Below are 12259 nucleotides of genomic sequence, written 5' to 3' on the forward strand. Positions count from 1 at the left end.
CACCTGCTCCATTGAGAATGATTCTGAGCCATGTTACACAAAGCCTCTAACCATTGATAAGGATAATCACTCGAACCAGGTGGTTTGTACCTGTTTACATGGCTCAATCAAATAGAGTCTTCATGGACTGATGCCATTTTCTGGTATGATTGCCCCTAACTTCATCACAACCTACTCTAACACCAGCTATCATTTAGTTTATTTAGTCAGTAAACACGTAATGAAGTGTTTTACATCTCAAGTAACCATACACTAACGATCGCGTTATTATCTGATGGATTAATGTTGCATATCTGTCGAGACTATTTTTCGTTTGGATACCATTGCAACTAAAGGACGGGTTTACTGTGCAGCAGTTCGTTCCGTCCTACTTTATGGCAGTGAAACATGGCCGATAAGAGTAGAGGAAATTCGTAGGCTACTAGTGTTCGATCATAGGTGTCTTCGAAGCATTGCTCGTATATCCTGGGACCACCGGGTAAGTAATGCAGTTGTTAGGAAACGGGTACTAGGTAATGATGGCAAATCGATTGATGAAGTAGTGAAACTTTATCAGTTGAGATGGCTGGGACACATGTTACGTATGCCCAACCACCGACTGCCCCGACGTGCAATGCTTTATGATGTAGGAGTAGGTTGGAATAAAGCTAGGCGCGGCCAGACCAAAACGTGGCATAAATCCATGAAGTCGCTGACAAGTGAACTGAACCATGTTGGTAGGTGTAGACTATCTGGTTTGGATTTGCGAGATGATAGCAACCGATGGTTAGAGACCTTGAATGACATGGCTCAAAATCGTTTGCAATGGCTCAGGTGCATCCACTCTTTGTGTTCTACCAAATTCTAATCCTCTGAATTCCTCATGTCCCTATTCTTTTTCTCTTTCCAAATTTATTTCACTGTACTATACTACTTGAATAACGTCATCAAACCCTAATCTTTCACATAATGCTTATACTCTTACTACTTCTACCACTATGGGATTCGAATCGACAACTTCATCTCTGTGCTAATGTGGTATGGCAACTTGAATTGATTTACGTACGTACGAAGTTCTACGTTGTGACTGACTGACCATTGCGAATGACACTGAATAATAATCTGCCGAATACCACTCGAATTATTGTTATCTTTTTCGGTGATGTGTGCTAATCTATTCACTTCAAGAAATTAATTTAGCTGTTAGGTGAAGTTCCTCTCATTACTAACACTCACATCTACATAGAAATCACCAATCAATAACTATGTAAGGCATAGCATAAATATGCGTTGACAATATTACATGAATACAGCGAACTTGTGTATTGTTGTAGGATTTACTAGAGTTTGACGCTTTTTAATTATTATACGTAGGAACCTTTATTCCTAATAATCATGAAAAGAATACTAAACTAATTAGGGTCTTGTTTACTCAGGAATGTAACTATGAAGCTCAAGAAACAAATACCTGAGACTAGTTGTATACAACCTTTTCGTGAGTAGTTTTTGATGTACGAATTGATGGCTTTTATTTCTCAAGTTCACTCATCCTTTTCAAACCGTAATTTCTATGCTTATTCTTTCTGATACTACTGTTACTTTAAATTCTTATTCAGCTTGTCAATTTCATTTCATTTTTTGTGTGTCAAGTTGGTTCAATATACATTTGTGCCAGATTCTACTCTGATCATATTTGTCACTCGACCTACTTATCGTGAATAGTAGTAGAAGATTTAGTTTACGTAAGGTATAATCTGTTTCCATCTGATATCTTAATTATATCAATTTATTATGAAATTTTTCTTTCAAACATATACACAAACATCAAAGCTAAACATCAATCATCATCCAAAATCAGGAACTTTTACCAATTGGGAAATAAAGTGTTAAAAATTAATTTCCTAAAAACTATTCAAAGCATATTGATTAATTTATCAGTGAAAGAAAAAATATCGATTAACTAATTATTATTGTGTCAAGTATTCTTTCTATCAACCATTCAATGGTATACAATATTCACTCTTTTTTTATTATTGAAAAAAAAGATTTCTTCAATAAATAAGATTAATTATAAAAGATAATGATAGTTAACAGAAGGGGGTTTTGTGGAGATTTTAGTAATTTTATATAGTTGAGATCATGAGTCAATTGAAACTAGAGCACCATGAAAAACCTGGAAGCACTGGACGGTCGTTTCGTCCTATTGCGGGATTCCTCAGCAGTGCGCATCCACGATCCCGCCTCGCGAGATTCAAACCTAGAGCCTACCAGTCTCGTACCGGAGCACTTAACCGATAGACCACTGAGCCGGCATCCAACAGTGTTAATGTCTAACTTCAAACAATCCACGAAATTGCGCGACCAACTTCCATTGTATTGAGGTAGATACCTGTCTCTACCTGATATGGATTAGCTCCACTGGTCACGACTTCTCACTAGAACTCCAGGAATTACCTCATGATCTCAACTATATAAAATGATAGTTAACTTGGAATACAACCAAACAAAACCCTACATTTTCTTTTAATAAAAATTAAATAAAATTCACGTACAAAAAATATTTTTTTTTTCATTTTTTTAAAATATTCTTATTGCATTTTTATTTTGAAATCGATTTACAAATATTTCTTGTTGTTGTTGGTAATTATTGTTACATCACTATATATTACTTTAAAACTGTATAAATCTTCCCCCTAATATTAGTAATAATAAGTAGTAAGTGTTAATTAAGTTTCATTTTTAAAATGGTTCAGATACAAGTCTAATATTATTATTATTATTGTTATTATTATTATTCATTACATTGAAATTGAACTTTTTGACTTCAATATTTGATTTATGCTCAACAGGATCATAAATATTATGATTTGATGAATCTTCTTTATTAATATTATTACTATGATTATTATTATTATTATCAATATCTGTTATATTGAATTGTTCCGGATCCATACCACCATAACAAATTGTACCAACTTCTAAGGATAATTCAGAATCATATAATCCATTAGTTGTTATTCGAATATCTCGAATTGGTAATAAAGATGGTTGTTTTGTACGTACAGTGAGAAGAAGACTTCCACTTTGTTTATGCTAATAAATAAATATAGAATTAGAGGAGAATTAATAATTCAAATGTCTTTACTTTAAGCTCATACATAAATTGAAGAAAAAAAAGCCTAAAAAAGTTATAAGCAAAGATGGATAGTGGCTAGCAGTGGAATCCAGGACGCGCGTTTCGTCCTATTTGGGACTCGTCAGCTAGATGTACCGGGGAAGATTATAAGGTACTGGCTTCGAGTCCCAGAGTGAACATCAACTCTGAGATGCAGGCACATCCAGCTGACGAGTCCCGAATAGGACGAAACGCACGCCCTGAATTCCACTGCTAGCCACTATCCATCTTTGCTTATAATGCTTGTGAATTGAGGCTATATCGAGGCAATACGTACAGTATGCACATATGCCAATAAGAGACTGATCAGTTGCAGTCCTAAACATCAATGGGAAGATTCTAACAAACTATACTAAGTGAACCTAAAAAAGTTGTCTACATATCAATAAATGGTAAGAAATGAATAAAGGAAAGTACTCTTTAGAGAGAGAAATAGGGTACTAATCAGTTTAAGAAAAATAGTATTCCATTTTAAGATATGTAAGGAACGAATAACTGCCTTCTAAAAACCAGAACAACGACTTATATAGGTACATGAAATATCCGGACAATATGGAAGTCCGAGAGGATCAGTCAGATAGCTGTAGAAGTGAGAAAATACAAATTGGCGGTTCTCAGAATAAGTGAAACCCATTGAACCCAAATTGGACAGAATAGATTAGATTCGGGAGAGGTACAGATGTACTCTGATCATGAGGAAGAAAAGACTTCGTTCACACGATGAGTTGCACTGATATTGTCCAAAGAAGCGCTAGAGCACTTATAGGGTGCGGATCACGTAGATCCAGAATCACCAGTACATCCTTCAAAAAAGAAGGAGGGGACTACAATGCATGTTATTCAGTGCTATGTGCCCACTACTGATAACAACGAAGGCGATAAAGATCTGGTATGCATGCAATTTTGTGCGATTATCATTCTGATAACTTTGAATATTTATGTATAAAGTCGATATTATCACAAGATTCATAGTTCAAGGTTATTTATAACAATTAAACCAAATGCCTAGTTGACGAGATAAGTCACAGAAATTAATAGAATTTTAAAGAAGGAATGTGGTTCATTAGCGCATACCTATAAATTTTATCCTATTTTCTTCTACATTCACGTGATGTACTTCACCATGAAAATAAACTAAGTATCATACTGTCTTGTTTTTTAGTTGTTCTACATTAGAAATCGTATGATTCATGAAGTAAACAAATATGCCTTTCCTGTATTTTTAAAGGAGATTGTTGGCTGTTTGTTAATCTGCTAAATGATGTAGGCAGATTAACGGAGAAATGTGAACATTATAAGAAACTCATACTAGCTAAAAGATGCAAACTATCATATGGCGGATTACATTGTAAAGTGGTCTATGGAGGACAGCTGACAGATGCATTCCAAGTGAGGACCGGTGTCAAACATTTATGCTCACTCTCTCCCTTCCTCTTTCTTCTCATGGTCGACTGGGTTATGGACAACTCGACATCTGAGGGGAAGCACGGATTACAAAGGACAGTTTGGATACTAGACGATTTGGACTTCGCAGATGAGTTAGCTCGTCCATCCCGTACACACCAACAAATGCAGGTGAAGACAAACAGTGTAGCAGTAGCCTCTGCGGCAGTAGGCCTCAACATGCACAAGGGAAAAGCAAGATTCTCAAATACAACATGGAAAACACCAACCCAATCACACGTGATGAATAAACTCTGGAAGAGGTGGAAAGTTTCACGCATCTAGGTAACATCATCGATAAACGTGGAGGATCTGATGCAGATGTAAAGGCGAGGATTGGCAAAGTAAGGACAACATTCATACAGTTGAAGAACGTATGGAACTTAAAACAACTGTCAACCAATATCAAAGTCGGAATCTTCAATACTGTACAGAGCTGAAACTTGGAGAACTGCTACAGCTATTATCAAAAAGGTACAAGTATTTATAAACAATTGTCTACGTAAACTGCTCAATATCCGTTTGCCGGAAACTATCAGCAACAACCTACTGTAGGAGAGAACAAACCAGCTTTCAAATGAAGAGGAAATTAGGAAAAGACGTTGGGAATGGATAGGACATACATTGCGGAAATCATCAAACTGAATCATGAGGCAAGCGCTAACTTGGAATCCTGAAGGTGAAAGGAAAAGAGACAGACCAAAGAACCTTTCTCATCAGGAAAATATATACTCTTAAAAAATTTTACTCAAGTCCACAGAGTTCCTATTTCATTATTCTCTTGATGAATTCGCTTATTTATATGTATACTATGTTGTCTGTAAACAACCAAGTAACATTTGTAACAGTCTAAAGTAATTAGTAAGTACATTCTTTGGGATCTAATGTAGTAGTAATGGCTACAAGTAACTGGAATCATTTCCTTACGTGATGTACATACGTTTATTTAAGTTAAAGATAGTCCTCATCTGGGACTACCCAACAGTATACACTTATGATTCCAGTTGAAGTTCCCTTCAGAACTTCGGTTCTCTCATTGAGTGAGATACAATTCATCTGACCAGTCGATCAAATGAAAACTGAGGCATTCATTCATTAGTAACATTAAATGCTATTCGTGACATATTATAAGACTAGAAATTTCTGTTTTCCAGTAGATGATGAATTGCGGTTACGTATTATAGAACAACTTCAAAACAAGATGAAACACCTATTCAATTCTTTCAGATTGTCAACGACTTATTAAACGATAGCAACTCATTATTTAAGTAATCTTTAAGCTCTAAATAAATATTGAAAATTTAAACCCATTGTTTAGGAAATTTTTTTCTTATCAATAGGCGTTAACCACCATCAATTATTGACAAATAAATTTATTTGTATTTATAAACTTCATATGTATACGCTTGTATTTTGTTCATAAATCAATATATATATATGATAATAAGTATCTTATTAAAAGGCTACTTATAAAATTTCTCCATCACTATTTTAAGTTTAGTTGTAAGGGTATAATATTTATTTACTTAAGTATACTGTATTGATTAATTTTAAATCAATAATGAAAAAAAATGATCATTTTGATTCCGGTTTTATTCATGATTGATTAAGTTGAAATCATGAATCGATTGAAATATGATTTCAACTATGAAAATACTGAAATCTCCATAAAACCTCTTCTGATTGATTAAGTATATATTCATTATCTTTATTAAACTGACTGATAAGTTTTTCATAGATTTACTCTATGTACATAGTTACCTTTATCTGGAGAAATCTATCGATTAGATTATCGAATGAATTATCGATCAGAGCTATGATACACAAAAGCCGTATGAGCAGTCTTGAGTACTAATCAGTCCTGATATCTGCTTAGCTCAGCCAGTTAAGTCCAGAACACCAATATGAATCATTATTCTCAAACATATTGGGTTTATATACCAAACAAACTGACTACGTCGTACCATAAAATAGAAAATAACATTTGTACAAGATTTAGCCAAATGTGGCTGTGAATAGGGGGAACAGTAATTAATAGACTGGGTATAACTCAGGAATGGTAAATCGTACAGTAATAGTCTGTGAGTCAAAATGAAGCTTATAATAAAAGGAACATGAATATGAATAGTTAGGTTACTTAACAATTATACAATAGGAAATATACATATCATATTGGTCCATAAATAGTTCTCAAAGTTACCATTCATAATTCTCTTCAGGATATAACAATTTTCACTATGAACTATTTAAAATTAGACAGTATTCAATATTCTAGTTATTGATAAGTTTTTTACACCCCAGTAATTAGCTTTGGTAAAGATTTTTGAAAATTCTAGTTAGCATCAATGACCTTTGGAATTAATCAAGTTGAAAGTGAAGTAGTAATTCATTAATGACAGGTAAATGTTGATATATTATCCAGATTGAGAAGGAACCACTTATCCAGTGCTTACTAGTTTTCAATGGTGACAAAAATCATTTAAACTAATCTGTACAACACTTTTGACCCAATAAAAATATCACTTAGAAAGCGTTATAAATGTAGGAAACTAAATATCGTATAAAATCTTGCTTACAAATTTCAATTTACTATCTCCTTAAGTAATAATTAGTATCAACTTCAGAATTAGGGACTATCATAGAACACTATCCGATACATATGTATAATTCATTTTAATTATATATCATAAGTAGCGAAAGAAGGTAGATTGAAGCTTACAGATTTAACAACACTAACCATGAAAATCAAATCACACCATCTGACAATAATAATAATAATGGCCTGTGTCCTCATTTCTTTTAGTTCACGATGGTATTAAACTCAATAACATTCCAAAGAACTATTTAGTAACAGTTAGCTAGTATCATACTTTCGGTGAACAGTAAATACAGTTATCCGTACTTGCAATCTTATTTCTTCCTTCAAAGCACATATTTTTCACATTCTTAGCTCATCCATCAATTTCACCAAAAAAAACGTAAACATACCACATTCCAATTGAACATTTAGTTATTTAGTCATTTATGCATAAAAAGACATAAATATTTACTCTTTAAACATACTAATAAATTTAATAGTTGAATTCATGGGTCGACGTAAGCTATACCATCTTTCAAAACCTGGAAGCACTGGACGGCCGCTTCGTCCCAGTATGGAACTCCTCGGCAGTATGCATCCACGATCCTGCATGAGAGACTAGAATCCAGGACTACTGAGGCGTCCTATACTAGGACGAAGTGTCCATTCGGTGCTTCCAAGTTTTCTATAGTGGTCTAGCTTAAATCGACTTATGAGTTCAACTATTAAATTACTACAATCTTCACAATCCCCCATTACTGATATTAATAAATATTAAGCGTTAATATTATCAAAATAATATACAAATAATAGTAAACCTTACCCCACATGAATTTTCTTCTATTTCAATAGAAAATAATTGTATAGTTTCATTGAATTCAATCAACATATTATTATCACTTAATAAAGATATAATTTCTAATATATTTTGTATATTTCGACAATTCACTTTTAATCGTTGTATAGCTACTTCACTTGACATTTGAAGGAAAACTAATTGATCCTTTGGTATATTATATTCGATTTGCTAAATGTTCATTTTATTTTTTCGTATGAAATGAAAGAAAAAGAATAATAAGCAGATAAATAATTAATTTAAATGAAAGTTTTCAGTGAAACCGATAAAATGTAATAATTGTGTATGTTGGATGCCGGGTCATGTTGGGACGAAACGGCCGTCCAGTGCTTCCAGGTTTTTAATGATGATCTAGCTTACATCGACCCATGAATTCAACTATTAAAGTTGTGTATGTGTTATTTCTGAATTAAAGTTGAAATGTTTAAAAGGTGAACAATTTTATTATTCTTAATATTATTTTGTGACTCTATGGGTTTATTCCGTTTAATTTGTTTATTCACAAACTATAGTCATTTACCTAAAGGATTTAAAATGTGATATTAAAATCTGATTTTCATCATGAAGTGTTGTTAATTGGGATTGTTATAGACAACTATACAGTCTTGGAGAGATTTTTTGTTGTAGTATAAGTCTCTACAACAACCAGCACCTAATATCCCTCTGTAAATCGAACTTAGGACCTTGGGCTCTTACGGTAACATTGCTACTTCTGAACCGATGAGTTTGAATATAACGATTCTAACTGGATTAGGCGTTGAAAATATTGTTCATAAAAACAAGAAAATCTAAATAATTAAATCTTTGAGTATAAAGAACCCAGCATCACTAAACTTCATTATCAGTAATGTCACTCAGCGAAGCACTATAAGTTTTTAACACTAAAAAAATCCTGCATAAGTAAGGAAAAGTAATTAGAAGTATTTTCCTAGACTACACATATCATATTAATATGTTGGCGTGACGAAGTAGACAGTTTCCGTTCACAGAGATAGACGGTGGTTAGCAGTGGAATCCAGGACACGCGTTTCTTCCTATCCGGGATTCGTCGGCAGGATGTACCTGAGTCTCAGAGTTGATGCTTCCTCCGAGACTCTAAGTGGATAATGGTATGGCATTTGATGAGAAAGGTACTGGGTTTATGTACTGTAGTGAATATCGACTATAAGAAGCAGGCAAATCCAGCCGAAGAGTCCTAAATAAGACAAAAAGCACGTCTTGAATTCCACTACCAACCACCTACCATCTCTACTAAAAATGCTTGTGACTTAATGACAATACGGAGGCAGTTCTCACAGGATATGCATATGCCAAAAGATACTGATCAACTGCAGTCCTAAACATAAATGGAAAGATTCAAACAATGAATATATACGAATTAGTTTCTATTTACTAATAAGCTTCTATTATTCTGTTTTCAATTCATATCACGTGGCCCACCGTGTAACCTCTTTGCATGTTAAACAATAATATGCTCTGTGAGATTATTAAAGGTAGTCAACATAAAACTCTATGGATCGGGAAAGATCGACAGACAATCTCTTGAAGTAATAGTCGTGTTTGCGCGAACGACTATAAACACCGACCCTATTCTTAGATTATCTGTTAAATTCACAGAATGAAAAGGTTCAAACACATTAATAGTGCCAGTAAGTCATTTTATATTACTATGATGAGCACCATCTGGCCAAGACCATATACAAAGCGTTAATATATCCCATTCATTTTATCCCTTATACATTCCAATATTTTAACAGTCACCATGTAAAATTATTTTCTTGTCCATATGGTTCACGATTAAATGGATACTTACTTGCTTCTACTAAAATTTGGCTGTCTAAAATACTAAATACGATCTATTGTGCCATTTAGAATTGTCTAACTTAATGCTGGTTAGGAAAGTACTGACTTATTAAGAACTGAGGAGATACATTGCAAACTAATACGTGTGGTGAATCAAATATTTATCTAGTAAAAACACATAGAAAGGTTGGTGATTATATTTGTCCTGGTCTACCCTTAAGAGTTAGGTTCATGTATTTAAAATGTGTTACAATCAACATTTCCCATCAATCGTCAGAGTATAAATCACCATAATTTTTGGTACGACGATATCATTTATAGTTATCATAACAGTATACAATGGAACTGGGGGCTAGTGTTTAGAATACTAAGTTCAAAAACACTTCCCTACTAACTGCAATCTATGTAGTAGACTGGCATCACCAGCCTTCACAGAAATTGTGTTCCTCAAAGGACCAGGTACATGAACATGTGCTTAATAAATGAGTTAACTACAGTAGGGGAACCTGAAATAATCCTAGTGTGTTAAACATTAAAAAAAGAAAAAAAAAGAAATTCCTATTTCGTTTACATTTCAAATAAATTAGTTACCAACTAATTTGACTAACTAAAATTTATACAAAGAAAAGTAAACATAAATGACGACAACAACAAAGAAAAAACTTACAGTATTTTCTGATTTCATTAAAAATTCAGAATACCATAATCGTTTTTGTTTAGTTTGTGATAAATAAATTGATGACATTTGTTCTGTAACAGGACTAACACATGTTTCTAAACCACTTAAACGACAATAAACACTAATTCCATCTCTCCAATGACCACCATTGGGATCAACATAATAAATACCTGGTTAATGAATGAAAATTTGAATAAGTCAACTAACTTTAATAGATTAAGCAAGAGGTATAGTTTTAATTTAAAACTTGATTTTGAACATTAGTGACTATGATAATGAAATTGGACAAGTGATACTCGTAACATCTTTATGAAGACCACTGATAAAAAAGTATGTGCTATATGTTACATTCATTGAAAGTTACATTAAATATATTTTCACTGAGACTCAAGCAGTGGATTCTACTGTTAGCCACTATCCATCTTTGGTTATAATGCTTGTGAATTAAGGCTATATCGAAGAATACGCATAGTATTCACATATGTCAATAAGAGACTGACCAGTTGCAGTCCTAAACATCAATGGGAAGATTCAAACAAACAATAATAATTGAATTTATTTAGCTTGAAAAATTTACCAAGATAATGAATTAAGCCAACAATCATTCAGATGTAAATCCTGGTGATTCATTGGAAAAAATACTTTAACAATTCGCGTCACCTTAAAGTGTCTACCATGTTAATTTTTTTAAAATATCTGAATTTCCAAGTTTTGAATAAATGACTCAGCTTTGTGCTAGGATCGAAATAGGTGGGTTCTAGATTTAATCATATATAATATCTTAGGTGTACACTGTTGAGGAGTCCCAGACTAGAACAAAATAGTTATCGAATGTTTCCTGATATCTACTGGTTCTCTACCCAATGTTAGCTTGTAATGAAAATTAACCAGTACAGAAGTGAATTAATCAAAAATTCAATGGTACTGCCAATTTAATCATAATAAAATTTTAGATTTCGACTACAAATAAATTTGGATTATATTGTTGTTTGGTTGGACATAGTCAACCAGAAACCTTGAACTCCAGTTGATCAACGGTAAGATATGATGCGTTCGACATCAGGTTATCCTGACTAGTGGCCATCTTGAAACTTAATCCATGGAATTCGATCAGAACTAAGGACTAGGCAGCATGACATAGCCTAGTACTAAGTGTTAAATTACACTAATACAAATTAAAAGATTTTCAAATGTTTTTTTTACGTGATATTCTTCGAAAATCTCCTGTTCGCAATGTCTTCTGTCGATCAAATCATCAGGTCATGACTAAAATAATGACTAATTTTGTCATTTTCTTGTTCTGGTGAATTATTTCAGGCTTTTTATTGCTGTTTAAGAAAAGAAAGTATTTTCTGCTCTAATCAATCAGTAATCGAATCCGTTACCGAAATGAACATGAAATAAAAAGCACTCACAAACACTGAGAAATAGATTACTCAGTGATCATTGATTTTATGGATAATTCCAAATATTTGTAGCCCATTAAATGAATATGAAAGATTCCTATCTTATCTGATAAGGTTGCTAATATGAGACGTTTGAGTGATAAACTGGTCATTGTATATAATGTAACTTTAGTAAACATGAAAATAGTAAATACTGTGCTTTAAACTCTTAAGTTGAGCAACTTTTGGCATCAGCCAATCAAGAGACATTTATACATATTCGAGAATGAAATAAAAGATTTCAATCAATCACCAAGAAACCTCATCTAAACAACAAATTAGACTTAATCTAAAAATTCTT

At 33.1% G+C, this 12259-nt stretch overlaps 1 protein-coding gene across 1 annotated transcript in view; it reads right to left on the reverse strand.

The window, feature by feature from the left end:
* Nucleotides 1–2557: 2557 nt before the first annotated feature.
* Smp_164590 (putative collagen alpha-1(V) chain precursor) overlaps nt 2558–12259 on the reverse strand; it is a gene marked incomplete at its 5' end in the record, with an annotated part of 43707 nt that continues 34005 nt past the window's right edge. Inside the window, 3 exons of the mRNA XM_018799472.1 lie at nt 2558–3072; nt 7999–8202; nt 10502–10683. Coding sequence (XP_018651258.1) covers nt 2719–3072; nt 7999–8202; nt 10502–10683 — 740 coding nt within the window. The 3' untranslated portion in view covers nt 2558–2718. The remainder of the gene's footprint in view (nt 3073–7998; nt 8203–10501; nt 10684–12259) is intronic.

Source organism: Schistosoma mansoni, chromosome 3 (genome assembly GCF_000237925.1).
Source record: "Schistosoma mansoni strain Puerto Rico chromosome 3, complete genome".
Classification (NCBI taxonomy): Eukaryota; Metazoa; Platyhelminthes; class Trematoda; order Strigeidida; family Schistosomatidae; genus Schistosoma; species Schistosoma mansoni.